The 16726-nt window shown below is 42.6% G+C and overlaps 2 protein-coding genes across 11 annotated transcripts in view; one reads left to right on the forward strand and one right to left on the reverse strand.

Moving 5' to 3' along the window:
* Positions 1–16726, reverse strand: part of LOC101004877 (KAT8 regulatory NSL complex subunit 1) — a 196595-nt gene that overhangs the window by 159925 nt on the left and 19944 nt on the right. Inside the window, exon 1 of one of the 10 annotated variants that reach the window (XM_009190924.3) lies at positions 3198–5126. The exons of 7 other annotated variants lie outside the window; for them this stretch is intronic. The gene's annotated coding sequence lies outside the window, so the exon portion shown is untranslated. Of the gene's footprint in view, positions 1–1866; positions 2539–3197; positions 5127–16726 lie in introns of those variants that run through there. 2 more of the 10 variants (XM_003913231.4, XM_003913232.2) reach the window with 2 other exon arrangements.
* Positions 182–6199, forward strand: LOC116270968 (translation initiation factor IF-2-like). Its single transcript, XM_031656971.1, has 4 exons — positions 182–197; positions 2007–2139; positions 2325–3186; positions 5822–6199. Exons 1-4 carry the CDS (start codon positions 182–184, stop codon positions 5831–5833), a joined length of 1023 nt encoding a protein of 340 aa, XP_031512831.1. The 3' UTR covers positions 5834–6199.

Raw genomic sequence — 16726 nt, forward strand, 5'->3', positions numbered from 1 at the left:
CTAGTCACAATCACAATCACAGACACTTGTATATACTCAAATGAGGTGGTCATCAGAGACAACCATCTTCATCCTAATACAGACATTAAGAACCTTTGTAACATTTAATGTTTCCCTCCAAGTAGTTCAAAAAATAAAGTCAATCACCTCAAATTATGAAGTACTAACAAATACACCAAATATGCTAAAGGTCAAAGGTACGGCACACTTTGTTGCATAAACCTAGTGGAAACCCAATACAGAATTTCACGACTGAAGGTAGTTATTCCACATTTATAATACATTTTTTAAATTCCCAAGGGATGAGCATTTTTACCTTGCCTTATTTTTAGAACTACACATCACACTGCACATATCACATGACATGATGTAACTGTTAGCAAAGAAAATGGTCCAAACCATTGACAATGTACACGGTAAATCAGGATCAATGCATACTCAAGAATCACATTTCATATTTACTTTTTTAAAAAAAATAAGTTTCTTAATTCACAATAGATTTTTTTAATTGGAAAAAATGTCTACTAAACTATGTAGAAAAAACAGAAACGTACTTTGTATTTTATAAAATAGGAATTTACCCAATTATGGGAAAAACTGATATAAAGAAACAGATAAAGGAATAATATACTTCTAAAACTACAGGATTAAAAGTAAAAATTTTCTAGATCAAAACCGAAATGCTAATAAATACACTTAGTATTAGGCAGAAAACAATTACTACTCAAAAGTATTCACTGTTGATAGAAGGTTTAAAAAACAGTTTTAACTGACAACGCCTGTAGACAATTGAAATTTTCTAAATTGGTCAGACGGTATGCTAGAAAAGGAACCAAGTAGAGCCTATAGAAAAGAGGAAAGGGAAAACACACCCACTTAAGCCTTTGTAAATAGTGGTCCTTTAACTGACCCAAAAAGCAGAGAAAATAGAAATTACAGACCACCCTGACAAATGGAAAACATATTCTAACGTACTAGTTTCCATACTTCAAAGGACTTTCAAGACGAAGTTCAGTAGCAATCTATAACTATATCATGATTATGCAAGGCAAAGATTATGTAATTTTATCGTTTATTTTAAAACGTTCTACGACTCTAAAACTAAAACAAGTAAAACGTTTTGATCTCTCCAAAGCGAAGAGGAAAGGTTCCTCTGAGCTGCAATTTAAAAATATAAACACACACCTCAAAACAAACAAAAAAACACAATGATTGCTAGCCACGTGACAAAGGAGATGGCAACACCAGGATTGTGAATGGAGGGGAGGGAGGCGAGGCTGGAGGAAGAGAGATTTCTCCGAACTTTGGAGACCGCGGGAGTTGGTCTGTCGACCCTAGGGGCACTAAACTCCAGCCCCTACGAGTTGTGCTTCTAACACCCTCAAGTACAATTTTATTAATAGGTCACAGAAAATGCTCCAGTGACCTCCAGGATAAAGGGGGGTGGGGGGGACCGAGGAAGAGAAAAGAGCAATTTAAAGTGGCGCCATCATGTCACTCACTCCTTCTCCCCTAAAGCAATCAATAAGCAATAGTTAAGTAACACGTTTCTCTACAAATCCACTTTGGGATTCCAACAGTGGAAAACAAGAGGATTTTTAAGTAAAACACGGGAGTAGGGTTGTTTATCGTATGGAAAACAATTAAACTATCTGCTAAGAATCAAAAAACCGTCAGCCGGAAAACAGGCCCCCCAAAAGGCAGAAAGATTCCAACTCACTTAAAAGCAAATAAATGCCTCTTCCTCTTTAGTTTAAAAAAAAAAAAAAAAGTCCGCCTGAGGGAGACTACATCTGAAAACGTAAGTGACCTGAATTTACAGGCAACAAAAATAATAAATGAAACAATCAGAGTTGTGATACAAACCGTGCAACGCGCCAAGACGTGTGTTTCGAGCAGAGAAAGGCCTTTTGCAGTCAAGAGAAGTTCAAAGCGAGAGCCAGAGTTTGTTTGGGGGGTTCTTTTACGGGAATAAATCATGTTCTCCAGGCCGCCTTTTTAAATAGAACGCCAAAGGAAAAGCTGGCGAACGAGGCGGCAGCTGCTGGGCAAGGGCCCCCGCACACCCCCGCCCTTGGGGCGACTCCCAGCCCGGACCCGCAGCGGGGAAGCCCGGAGAGGCCATTTAAAGTTCCGGGGGTTTTTTCTACCCTGCCCTGCCTTTCTAGTTACAACTAACAAAGAGAGAGAGAAATGGGAGCCACAGGGAGAGCGAGGAGAAGGAGAAAGGGCAGCAGGAGGAGGAGGAGAGGAGCAGCAGCAGCACCTACCACGTGATGGAGGAGCGTAGCCCGGGCGGATTCAGCCCCACAAAATGGGCGCAGTTTGCAAACAGCCCCCCGGTCTGGGCGCCGAGGGCCAGCGGCGGGCGGGGGCGCGCGGCGGCGGCTCCGGCCCGGGCCCGCCGCTCTCCTCCCCCCGGCGCCCGGAGCCGCCCTGACTTTCCGGGCGGGGGGGCGAGGCGGAGGGGGAGGGGAAGACGGCGGCGGGGAGCGGCTGCTTTTTCTTCTCTTTCGGGCCCTTTCTCGGCCTTCCTCCGCACCGACAGGGCCCGAGCACGGCCGGGGACCGCAGCCCGGCCGGGAGGGCGGGCGGGCGGGGGCAGAGGGTGAAGCCGCCCCCCCGCCCCGCACAAACAAGCACCGCCGTCTGCAGCCCGAACCCGCACCCAGGCCGCCACCCTCGGCCGCCTCTTTCCAGCCGGGGAGCGCGCTTCAGCCGCCCCCCGCGCCGCCGCGGCGAGACGAGTCGGCTTCGCTACGGTGCTCGGTTCTCCCGCCGGCTCTGCGAGCGGTGGCGGCGGTGGCGGCGGCACTGGGAAAATGGCGGCCGAGCTCCTTTTCCCTCCCCCCCTTTAATCTGAAGCGGAGGGAGAATGGAGCGAGCGAGCGAGCGGGCGAGCGCCGGGGACACGGGGAGGAGGGACAGCAGCGCCTCCGCCGGCTGCGGCTGCGGCGGCGAAGGGCCGCTCCACCCCGGCGCGCCGCCAGGGGGCGCCCGCCGCGCCGCCCCCGCGGGCCGCCAGGAGGCGCGGCCGCCGCCGCCTCAGTCATGGCTCCTCGCCGTGGCCAATGTTTTTGTACCTCCATCTGCGGAGGCCGCGGCGCCCGGCCCCAGCTGCCCCGGACGTGCGGCGACGGCACGCAGCACTGCGGCAGGGGGAAGCCAGCCCTCGCTGCGGCCGAGGTGAGTCTAACCTGAGGCACTGACGCCGTCACATTCCCTCCGTGCTGGGGCCGGCGGTGCGGCTCGCCGGTTGAGGGGCAGGGCGGGCCGGCGCCGCGGAGCGAGAGGACGTGAGCGAGGAACTGTTTGCACTGTGTAGTAAAGAGGCTAAGGCCGTCGGCGCCACACTATTCCAAGGGCTAACCCTGCAGAAAGCTCCCTGACTAGTGAAGCGGCTTCCGCCGCCCGCCCTTTGTCCCTAGCAGCCAGCCTCCGTACACTGCAGCACGGCTGGCCACTAGCCCCAGCACCGTGCTCCGCAGCCACCAGAGTTGGGCGGGGTGGAGCGGACTTGGGGGGGCGCACGTAGTCACTGCGCAGGCCCAAGCCAGGGCCCGCGCCGGGCCAGCCCGGGAAGGGGCAGCCGGGAGCCAGAGGGGAAGTGATGGCCCCGCCGGCGCCAGGCCCGCTGGGAACTGTAGTTTTCGTGAAGAAACAAGCGTCTTGTTTTGGGTGTCATGGCTTGGCAGATCCGCCAAAACAGGCAAATGGCATTACACAATGAGTATTTATGCTTCCTGCCGCCACCAAAAGGAAGTTCACTGCCATGCTAAAAGTTTAACAAAGAACTCCATAGAGAAACACAAATCTCACAACAAAAAGCTAACTTCCCACCTCGTTACCAGAGTTGATTTAAAGTGGTGGCACCTTATCATTTCTCATGACCAGTTTATCAGTACTGAACTTTATATTGTCCCCAAAATAGGGCCTTAAAATAATGGAACCTTTCCTAGACTTAAAGAATTCAGAAACATAATGTAATACAAAGTGTAATTCTACCACCCTTTAAAGAAAAAGTTGCCAAAAGATGAGTGCAGTATCTTGAGATTTAAAAGACTAATCTAGGATTCATCAAAACTAGCTTAAATGACTGAAGAAAAAAAATCGTTCGAATCATTAAATCATCAAATTCGGCAGATAAGAAGGGTATGTATGCTCTACTACCAAAAAGGAAGACTTTTGTGGCTTACCAGAACCAATATCCGGCATTATACATCACTTCTGCTTATCAAAAAACACCCTCACAGTCGTTATAGAACGGTTTTAGTCTTCCCACAAAGTTACACTAACTCACCTGCCCCTGCAACATCTGCACCTAGGTTTCTGCGAGTTTCCATTTGTACTCTTAAAATCACACTCTCAAGCATAGTCATGGTTCTCAAATATCAAAAGCAGGCAGTTTAGAGTCATAGGGTCAAATTTATACAAACAATAAACTAATATATGTAAACATATTTGTATACACATCCAAAAGAGGTCTTTAGTCTTGGATTTTTAACTTACAACTCTGGGGAAAAACTTTAATTGACTTTTTTAATGTACACACATACACATATAAATAGTAATTCCACAAAATACAGCAGAAGGGTATTGGACCAATAGATGGCGAACTAGAGCCCCAATCTGAGGCTTCTGAAATCTAAATTCGCAGAATGAAAAACACCAAATAAGGCAAAGCCCTTTGCAGCGTATACTTAAATATTAAATTCAGACACACCATAACAAAATAATCCTACTAGTGCTCCAAATTTTTAAGACTCAAGTGTCAGATTTAATTAGGCAACCAAATAAGCAAGATTATATGAAATACATTTTTCTAATGGATTAGTTGAAAAGTGGAAAATGCTCATTTTTAAAACCATGCTTTTGGGGGAAATATCAATTCCAGCTTCCCCCTTCTCTCATTGCTTAGTGCAAAAGTCAAGAGTTCACAGGGTTTACGGCACTTAAATCAGTCAACCTGTTGTATATTCTTATCTAAAATCAGACATCTTTCTTCCTAGGCACAAACTTTTACTTTTCTTTTTCTGACAGGATCCTGCTCTATCGCCCAGGCTGGAGTGCAGTGGTGCAATCACAACTCACTGCAGCCTCCCAGGCTCAGGCAGTCCTACCTCAGCCTCTTGAGTAGCTGGCACCACAGGCATATGCCACTATGCCCAGCTATTTTTTTTTCCATCTCTCTTTTTTTTTTTTTTGGTAGATACAGAGTCTCCCTATGATTGCCCAGGCTGGTCTCGAACTCCTGGACTCCAGTGCTGGCATTACAGGCATGAGCCACTACACAAAAATCTTATGAAGAGAAATAAATTTTCTTAAATTTCCCCCCCAAAAATAGTGGATGTCCAAAAGGCTGATTGAAAACACCTACACACAACATAAAACAAAAAAAGATTTAAAGAAAAAGGCCTGGTGCAGTAGCTCACTCCTGTAATCCCAGCACTTTGGGAGGGTGAGGTGGGAGGATCACTTGAGCTCAGGAGTTGGAGACCAGCCTGGGCAACATAGTAAGACCCTATCTCTACAAAAAAATTTTTTAATTATCCAAGTGTGGTAGCATGTGCCTACAGTCCCAGCTACTCCAGAGGCTGAGAGGACTGCTTGAGCCTGGGAGGTTAAGGCTGCAATGAGTCATGATCATGCCATTGTAGTCCAGCCTGGGCAACAGAGCGAGACCTCGTCTCAAAATGAAAAGTGATTTAAAAAAAAAAACCCAACATATTTCAAATCACTCTTGGAATAGTCATGTTGACTCTCCAATATCCACTCTATTCTGATTAGTTTTAACCCATTCTCTTTGCCAATGATTGGTTAGGAATGGCCATAAGATATGAGAAGAAGTCCCCTGGACAGCCTCCAAAAGAGAACTGTGAGAAAAGGTTCTTCAATCCTAAAAATGATGAAGGAAAAAGTCCCTCTTCCTCAGACAGTGACACCTCAAAACTGCTACAGTCACCTTTGCAGCAAGCCTGAAGATGCCACCAACATCAAAGGGAATAGAGAGTTGGCAAGAAACTTGGTCCGTTGTGATAGCATTAAGCCACTGTATCAACCAATCCTGACAATCTGCATGACTTCTGGATTTCCAGCCACATTAGAACAATGTAACAATAAACATTTATTAATTGTTTAAGCCAATTTGAGTTAGGTTCCTTATAAATGAAGTCAAAAAACAATGATTAAGTTCCAATGTTTTTTAGTATTTGTATGTTACTTTATGATTACAGTATTTTATATAACTAATCTTATTATTTCTTCCTCAGAAAAGACATTCCATGGCCAGGCACGGTGGCTCACACCTATAATCCCAGCACTTTGAGCCAATGTGAGAGTATTGCTTGAGCCCAGGAGTTTGAGAACAGCCCGGGCAAAACAGCAAGACCTCACTCATCTCTTCAAAAAAAAAAAAAAAAAAAATGTAGCCGGGGGTGGTGGCATACGCCTGTAGTCCAAGCTACTCAGAGGCTGAGGCAGGAGGATCACTTGAGCCCAGGAGGTCAAGGCTGCAGTGAACCATGATCACGCCACTGCACTCCAGCCTGGGCAACAGAGCAACACCCTGTCTCAAAAAAAGAAAAGAAAAAGGAAGGGAGAAAGGAAAGAAAGAAAAAAGAAAAGGTATTCCCTCTTATACACAACTCTGTACCCATCCATCTTTGTCTGTGTTTTCTCTACCTAGAAAAAGAGGACCATCCCTTGTTACCACCATTCCTTGTTCATTCCTCTCTCCAATCCACCTACAACTCATATTATCCTCTTATATTCCACCACACCACTGTTATCATCTACTTATTTCACTTGACAATAATGTAGGCCAGGCACGGTGGCTCACGCCTGTAATCCCAGCACTCCGGAAGGCCAAGGTGGGCAGATCACCTGAGGCCAGGAATTCGAAACCAGCCTAGCCAACATGGTGAAACCCCATCTCTACTAAAAATATAAAAATTAGCCAAGCATGGTGGTCCACACTTGTAGTTCCAGCTACTCGGGAGGCTGAGACACGAGAATCACTTGAGCCCGGAAGGCAGAGGTTGCAGTGAGCCAAGACCATATCACTGCACTCCAGCCTAGGCGACAGAAGGAGACTCTGTCTCAAAAAAAGAACCAATAATGTACAGAGTTGGCACTACATTACCCTTGGTTAAATGCTCTCTGTAATTCCTCTGAGGTTGTTTTCATATACCAGTCTTGCCACCTCAAGCCATCCTGAAAACCCTTGCAGGCAGGAACTGTGGTTGTTCTAATTTAAGATCTGTAACTCTCATCTATAGATAATAAATGTATTCCAAAAAGGCACTTTCTACCTTCCCTACCACAGGCCTTCTAAACAAGCCAGAAATTCCTAAACAGAATAATCTGTCACAAATTCAGTACCTCGTATGTCCAAACTAATCTCAAAAGAACAATGAATAACTTTTTTTGTACTTAAAAAAAAAGCAATTATTATATATTAACTCGGGACAAGTCCTAAAGCCTAGACCATTTGGTTTCAAAAGCACAGGGACCCATTTTTTTTTTTGTTACTTACCTAGGACCCAGCCCAGGGCCTGGCACAAAAGAGACACATCATAAGAACTGACTGAATAAATGAAAAAGGTAGAGTGTAGTACTTAAGCACACAGGACCCAGGGTAGCCCCAGATTCTAATCCTGTCTCCCTCACTTGTTATTTGTGTTACTTTGGGCAAAGTACTTATTCTCCTCTGTAAAATGGAGATAGTAATACCACCTACCTCTTAAGTTTAACTATTTTTATTAGTGAAAGAAGCTATTTTCCACAGTTCTAAACTTTAAAGGTTAAAATCTGAGTTAAGCAAAAATCAGCACCTCTTTCCTAATTCAAACTTCAAATACCTATCTACTTAGGACTTGAACCTAATTTAAAAAAAAAGAAGAAAAAAAGCTTGGACGTGGTGACTCGTGCCTGTAATTCAGGAGACCAAAGCAAGTGGATCACCTGAGGCCTGGAGTCTGAGACCAGCCTGGGCAACATGGCGAAACCCCGTCTCAACTAAAAATACAAAAATTAGCCCGGCATTGTGGCACATGCATATAGTCCTAGCTACTTGGGAGGCTGAGACAGGGGAATTGCTTAACCCAGGAGGTGGAGGATGCAGTGAGTCAAGATCACGCCACTGCACTCCAACCTGAGTGACAGAGCGGGACTCTGTTTCAAAAAAAAGAAAAAAAAAATCCCGGTCTAGAGTCTAGCAAACAATGTTTTCATTCATGAACTTAGATAACACTATACATAAAAATACTTTTAGCTCCCTAAAAACATATTCTAATTCTGAGAACAATTACTTACAATCATAAATCTAATTAATGCCACATTAAATACTTAAAATACATTTAATTCAACAAAAATCTAGTGAGTACCTATTAAGCTCAAGAATTTATTCTAGATATCACAGAAATGAACATATAAGCCTATGTAAAAACCAATATTAAAATTATGAAAGAAACATCTTTAAGCTGAAACTGAGGCATGTTCTCACATTAATATTTAACCAGCTAAATATTAAATAGAAAACCAGAGTAAACTGAACCAAAGTGAAGAAATTTAAGTCAAAAAATTTAGGATGTAGAAGGAATATGTTCAGCCACCACATTTTATTAGTGTGAAAATGAGGCCAACAGAAGCCAGTTAAGAGACTGCCAAAGCCTCAAAGCTGGGATCAGGGTCTCTCAGTCTTCAATTCTCACTTTTCCCACTTCTAATTCACCAGTGCTACTCACTTGGTGAACTGGAAGTGCAAACATGCTAAAGACATTAAACCGAAACAATACTACCTATTTCACAGTTTCACAAGTATAAAGATTTGGCCAAATCCAAGTAGAAGAAAATCCTCATACTGATTATAATGACTACAAAGCTCAGAAATCAAGATTTTTTTTTTCATTAAATGGAGGCCATAACTGATTCAAATTATCATACAGTATTTTTATGTACTGAATCCAGTAGAAACAAACTTTCAGTAAGATTAAACAAAAGTTGGCCGGGCGCGGTGGCTCACGCCTGTAATCCCAGCACTTTGGGAGGCCGAGACGGGCGGATCACGAGGTCAGGAGATCGAGACCATCCTGGCTAACATGGTGAAACCCCGTCTCTACTAAAAATACAAAAAACTAGCCGGGCGTGGTGGCGGGCGCCTGTAGTCCCAGCTACTCGGAGGCTGAGGCATGAGAATGGCCTGTAGTCCCAGCTACTCGGAGGCTGAGGCAGGAGAATGGCCTGAACCTGGGAGGCGGAGCTTGCAGTGAGCCAAGATCGCGCCACTGCACTCCAGCCTGGGTGACACAGCGCGAGACTCCGTCTCAAAAAAAAACAAAAAACAAAAAAAAACAAAAGCATTTCATAAATGGCAAAGTATTACAAAAATGCATAGCATTCTTTCATTTCAATCCAACCTAACAAGATATTTTCCTCCTCATACTACTGATATAAATTGCAAGATTTACATAAAGATATTATTTTACCATCTCACCACAGAACTGACCCAATAATTCATACAAAAGAAAAACTAATTATTAGGCAGCCTCCTGATTTAACTGTGTTAGTAATGAGAACACTACTGTTATAGGTTAAACCTAAATGTACTAGTAAACCTAGAAATAATTTATTTTGGGATAATTCGGAAGACAGCATTAAAGCTCAACTGAATACAATTATATCACTAAAAGAAACAAGTCAGGTTCTCTCAGGCCATCAGCTATTGTTAAAATCTAACACCCAAGGTTGTTGGTCTTCTCCACAGTGGTGGATTTAATAGCAGCTACCAGCACTCATTTCTAGTGCAAGAAGTTTAACCAGGATTTTATATGAACATTTTAATAAAGTTCCTCAATGAGTTTACACACACACACATACACACACACACCCCCTGATTATTTTGGTGAATTTTAGTTAATTCTAATGCTTCTAACTTTAGTTTAGAATATTTTAAAATTCTCAAATAACTACAATGTGTGGTTAACCCTGAAAGTTCAATGACCAAACATAGAAGGAGCATTCTAATATACTGATTTTGCAGATGAAGCAATCTACGCAGGACCCAAATGTTTTATCAGGTAATGAAGTTGAATGTCAGAATTTGCCCAAAATGTGCCAAGAAACTACCTGAGTTCTTTTCCAAAGGAAACATAAAGGTAAATATGCAGAACTTCAAGGCAGCTGTGAGCAGCCAAGTTGTGGAGGGCCTGATAAAAGTGAGTCCGAAGGAAAAATGTTCAAAGAGAAAAGGAGACAGCAGGTGTACAAGGCAAAACACACCTTAAATAATGTTTTTACAGGCCAGGTGCAATGGCTCACACCTGTAATCCCAGCACTTTGGGAGGCTGAGGCAGGTGGATCACAAGGTCAGGAAATTGAGACCATGGTGAAACCCCGTCTCTACTAAAAACACAAAAAATTAGCCGGGCATGGTGGGGGGCACTTGTAGTCCCAGCTACTTGGGAGGCTGAGGCAGCAGAATGGCATGAACCATGTGTGTGTGTATATATATAACGTCAGTTACTGATTCTAAGTTATGATGCAACATGTAAAATCTTGTTCTAACGGCATGGCAAACCTAGGGATTTTGGAAGATGGCAGACCTGTTTCCTCCAATGAAGCGGCATACCATTCTCGGAAAGGGAATTACTTTTTTTTTTTTTTTTTGTGAGACAGTCTCGCTCTATTGCCCAGGCTGCCAGGCTGGTGTGCACTGCACAATCTGGGCTCACTGCAACCTCCGCCTCCCGGGTTCAAGCGATTCTCCTACTTCAGCCACCCAAGTAGGTGGGACTACAGGCGCATACCACCATGTCCGGATAATTTTTGTATTTTTAGTAGAGATGGAGTTTCGCCATGTTGGCCAGACTGGTCTCAAAATCCTGACCTCAGGTGATCCACCCACCTCAGCCTCCCAAAGTGCTGGGATTACAGGTGTGAGCCACCACACCCGGCTTAGAACATTACTTTTAACCCACTAATTCTTGGATTCCTGAACTTGGTTCTATGTACACTCATGAACATACACCTACAAACAAGGGAGTAACCAAAGCCACTGAATATATACAGGAGCAACATTTTTGGAGTATCAATTTAATCAAGGATTGTAGTAAAATCAGATGTACTTTTGTTAAAATAAACACAAATATATTACAGGTTGAGCATCCCTAATCTGAAAATCCAAAATCTGAAACTCTTTGAGTGCCAACATGACACCTCAAATGGAAAATTCCACACGTGACACCTTTGCTTCTGATGGTTCTCATCAGAAACATTGTTTATTTCATGAACAAAATTATTTTAAATAGTGTATAAAACTGTTCGGTTGTGGTAGCTCATGCCTGTAATCCTAACACTTTGGGAGACCGAGATGGGAGGATCACTTGAGCCCTGGAGTTCAAGACCGGCCTGGGCAACATAGTAAGACCCTATCTCTGAAAAAAAAAAAAAAAAATTAAGGCCAGGTGCAGTGACTCAGGCCTGTAATCCCAACACTTTGGAAGGCCATGGCAGGTGAATCGCTTGAGCTCTAGAGTTCAAGACCAGCCTAGGCAATGTGGCAAAACCTCTCTCTACCAAAAATACAAAAAATTAGCCAGGTGTGGTGGCATGCGCCTGTGGTCCTAGCTACACAGGAAGCCAAGATGGGAGAATCACTTGAGCCTGGAAGGTGGAGGCTACAGCGAGCAAAGATGGCGCTACTGCACTCCAACCTGGGTAACAGAATCAGACCCTGTCTCAAACAACAACAGAAAAAAATTGGCTGGGCTTGGCACCGTGCATCTCTACCAGCTAGCACCAGCTACCTGGGAGGCTGAGGCAGGAGAATGACTTGAGCCCAGGAGTTCTAGGCTGCTGTGAGCTAGGATCACACCACTGCACTCCAGCCTAGGCAACAGTATGAGACATCATCTCTTAAAGAAAAAGGTAAAAAAAAAGAAATTATCTTCAAGCTATGTGCATAATGTGTACATGAAACATAAAATTTCATGTTTAGATTTGGGTCCCATCTCCAAGATAGTACATTATGTAAATGCAGATATCCCAAAATCTCAAAAATCTGAAATCCAAAAAACTTCTGGTCCCAAGAATTTCGGATAAGGGATATTCAACGTATACAGGGCAAAATGCAAAATTCTCACTGTTTCAAGATAGAAAAGGAGTCTTCAGAGAGAGATGTCCTGCTTATAAAAAACTGCTCCAAACAGCCCTAGACCCTGAAAAGTACTTTAAGGAAAGATAAAGAGGCACTGGTTTAGACCATTTATAGACAAATAAGCGTGGCCAAAACCCCTGAATGTAATCCTTCCATGCAGAAGATAAAACCTGAAATCTAACGCATAAATTGTCATGGGTACAATACTATAAAAGAGACCATAAGCTACCAAGAACATGATTGGAATTCAGGAAATGCTAAAGGTCCTGTCTTATCTCTGTAATTCATTTACTAAGAAATCATGTATGATTTTCTCAACCACAATCTTTTTTGTTTCTGAATTAGACTGACAAAAATTATAGAATCTAATATTTAATATTTTCCACCATATTCCATATTCTCACAATCACATTTAGACACAAATTTATCTAATGAAATGTATCCCAAATGAACCAATTTTAACCAGCAGCAGAAAAAATAAAATAAAATAGTTAAATGAAACTTCTTTGGTATAGGAAGTCCTTCAGGCCAGATGTGGTGGCTCACACCTCTAATACTAGGCACTTTGGGAGGTTGAGGCCGGTGGATTGCCTGAGTTCAGGAGTTCGAGACCAGCCTGGGCAACATGGTGAAAACCTGTCTCAACTAAAATACAAAAAATTAGCCAGGTGTGGCGGCATGCACCTGTAGTCCCAGTTACTCGGGAGGCTGAACCAGAAGAATTGCTTGAACCTGGCGGGAGGTAGAGGTTGCAGTGTCAGTGAGCTGAGATCGCGCCACCGTACTCCAGCCTGAACGACAGAGCAAGACTCCGTCTCAAAAAAAAGAGAAAGAAATCCTTCAGCACAGAGGGTAGAAAAAAACAACTACTCACACTTCCCAGAATACCTACCATGGCAATACCAAAATATGACCATGCTTGTTAATATTTAGGCCAGGGCATTAAATGTTTATAACATAATACAAACACTTGTAATCCAAATGTGAATGATTATCTTCAATTTTCAGTAAGACCCTATTAAACCCTATCATTAATATATATATTCATTCATAAACATGCTGAGTACCTAATGAATTTAGTTAAACACTGTAGAATCTCTAAGGAAAGAATACTCGGTCACTTTATAAGCTATGTGGTAGTCAAGAGAAATCCTTTCTACTCCTTGATACGTTAAATGATCAAAAAATCCAAAGCTAAAAAATCATCAGAGAACAATGAAAAAATTTTAGTGGCTTTATGCTTCCAATTCCATTTTCTTCTGGCCTCTTTTCTGAAACTTGCCTAAATCATCCCAGGAATGCTAAAATTGGGTGTTATTTATGGCATAACCAAAATGAAATAACAAAGTAAGTAACCCAAATAAAACTAGGAGAAAAAATCCAGGGAACCAAGCAGGCAGTAAGGATCTAAAGTTCTATACTTGGAACCTATACCCTGAATGTTAAATAATAGATAGTTTTTAAACAGTTGACTGCCAAGTGTGGTGGCATGTGCCTGTAATCCTAGCTACTTGGGAGGCTGAGGTGGAGAGACTGCTTGAGCCTAGGAGTTCTAGACTAGTCTGAACAAATAGCAAGACCCTGTCTCACAGGTGGTGGGGGGGCAGGGGGAAGGCAACCAAGCTGCGTGTGCCATGTGCCTCTAGTCCTAACTACTTGGGAGGCTGAGGTAGGAGGAGAGCTTGAAACCATAGGCCACTGTACTCCAGCCTAGGCAACATAGGAAGACCCTATCTCTAAAACAAACAAACATAAACAAACAAAAACGCCGGGCATGGTGGCTCACACCTGTAATCCCAGCACTTGAGGCAGCTGAGGTGGGAGGATCACTTGAGCTCAGGAGTTCAAGACCAGCCTGGCCAACATGATAAAAATTTTTGTATTTTTAGTCTCTACTAAAAACAAAAATTAGCTGAGTGTGGTGGCAGGCCTATAATCCTAGCTACTTGGGAGGCTGAGGCATGAGAATCATTTGAACCTGGGAAGCGGAGGTTGCAGTGAGCAGAGATCAGATCACTGCACTCCAGTCTGGGCAACAGAGCGACACTCCATCTCAAAAAAAAAAAAAAAAGTTATACCTTTAATTGTTATCCTCCTTCAGTAGTTAGGCAATTAGAATTTACTATTGCTAAATGAATGTTCAAAGTTAAACCAAAATTAGTTCAAGATGAAACCAAGAACACATCTCAACTCATTCAATAAAGCCATTATTACTCTGATGTCAAAACCAGACACGGATATCACAAGACAACTACAGACCAATATATCTTATGAATACAGATGTAAAAGTCCTCAACAAAGCAAAATGAATCCAGCAACATATAAAGGCTTATACACCATTGCTAAGTATGATTTAATCCCAGGGATTCAAGGTTGGTTTAACACTGAAAATCAATTAATGTAATACATGGTATTAATAAAGTATACAAACCACATGATCATTTGAATAGATGCAGAAAAAGCACTTGACAAAATCCAAAATACTTACATGATCAAAACACTCAACAAAGTAGGAACTGAAGAAAACATCTTCAACCTAATACAGAATACCTATGTGGGGAATAAAAAGAACACCTACAAAAACCCCACAGCTAAAATCATACCTCATGGAGAGAGCCTGAATGCTTTCTCCCTAAGATCAAGAACAAAACGAGGATATCCACTCTCACCACTCTGTTCAATACTGCACTGAAGGTTCTAGCCAGGGCAAATAGGCAAGAAAAAGAAATAAAAATCACTCAGGCTAAAAAAAAGAAGTGAAACTACCTTTATTTGTAGATGATATAATCTTGTATATAGAAAATCCAAAGAAAATCTCACAAATAAACTATTAGAGCCAATAAACACATCCAACACAGTTACAGGATATAAGTTCAATATTTAAGTAGTAATTGTATTTCTATACACAAGCAATAAGCAATCTGAACATTAAAAGTTTTTAAAAATTCCAATAGCACCCAAAAAAAAAAAAAAAAAAGACTTAGAAAGCCGGGCATGATGGCTCACACCTGTCACCTGTAATCCCAGCACTTTGGGAGGCCGAGGTGGGCGGATCACTTGGGGTCAGGAGTTCAAGACTAGCCTAGCCAACATCGTGAAACCCCATCTCTACTAAAATACAAAAATTAGCTGGGTGTGGTGGCGGGTGTCTGTAATCCCAGCTACTCAGGAGGCTGAGGCAGCAGAATCGCTTGAACCCGGGCGGCGGAGGTTGTGGTGAGCCAAGATTGCACCACTGCACTCTAGCCTGGGTGACAGAATGAGAATCTGTCTTAAAAAAAAAATAAATCTAACAAAAGCAGCGACAGTCTTATACTCTGAGATATATAAAAATTGCCAAAAGAAGTTAAAGAAATCCTAACTAAACAGAAAGGCCAGGTGTGATGGCTCACACCTGTAATCCCAGCACTTTGGTAGACTGAAGTGGGTGGACTGCTTGAGCCCAGAAGTTCAAGATCAGACTAGGCAATAAGGCAAAACCTCATCTCTACAAAAATACAAAAATGAGCTAGGTGTGGTGCCATGCACCTGTAGTCCCAGCTGCTTGGAGGGCTGAGGAGGGAAGATCACTTGAGCCTAGTAGGTTAAGGCTGCAGTGAGCCATAATTGCACTACTGTACTTCATTCCAGCCTGGATGACAGAGCAAGACTGCGTCTCCAAAGAAAAAAAAAAAAAGGAAAGACATCCCATGTTCATGGATGAGAATGGATCAGAAGATATAACACTGTTAAAATGGCAATATTCCCTAAATTGATCTACAGAATCAATGCAATCCCAGTATACCCAAAATAAATTTGAATAGGAAAAACAAAGTTGTAGGACTCACACTTCCTGATTTGAAAACATAATTCAAAGCTACAGAAATCAAGACAGTGTGGTAGTGGCATAAGGATAAACATACAGATCTATGGAATATAATTGTGGGTTCAGAAATAAACCCTTACACTGACAGTCAATTGACTTTTTGACAAGAATGCCAAGACAATTCAGTGGAGGAAAGAATGGTCTTTTTAAGCCAAGTGCTGTGGTTGACACCTGTAATCCCAGCACTTTGGGAAGCCGAGGCAGGAGGATAGCTTCAGGCCAGGAGTTCGAGACTAGCCTGGGCAACAAAGCCAGACCCCATTTCTACAAGAAACAAACAATGGTCTTTTCAACAAACCATGCTGGGACAACTGAATATGGACATGCAGTAGAATGCAGTTGGACCACTGTATCTCATACCATACACAAAAATTAATTCTAATTAAATTTAAACATGGATTATAGACCTAAATGTAACAGCTAAAACAATACAATTCCTAGAAGAAAACAAAAGCTAATCTTCATTTCATTTGGTGACTTGACATCAAAACCACATGCAACAAAGGAAAAAACAAGTAAATTGGACTTCACCAAAATTATAACATTTTGTACATTAAAGGACATCATCAAGAAATTGAAAACACAACCCACAGATGGGAGAAGATACTTGCAAATCATGTATCTCACAAGGTATTTGTATCTCGTATATTTAAAGAACTCTTACAACTCAACAATAAAAAAAGAATCCAATTTTAAAACGGGCAAAG

The sequence above is a fragment of the Papio anubis genome, chromosome 17 (genome assembly GCF_008728515.1).
Source record: "Papio anubis isolate 15944 chromosome 17, Panubis1.0, whole genome shotgun sequence".
Taxonomy (NCBI): domain Eukaryota; kingdom Metazoa; phylum Chordata; class Mammalia; order Primates; family Cercopithecidae; genus Papio; species Papio anubis.

Bases quoted from the DNA above. Each gene is read 5' to 3' on its own strand.
- LOC116270968 (XM_031656971.1), top strand. The intron at 2,140-2,324 runs GTTTTTTCTACC...AAATGGGCGCAG, and splicing joins GGCCATTTAAAGTTCCGGGG to TTTGCAAACAGCCCCCCGGT.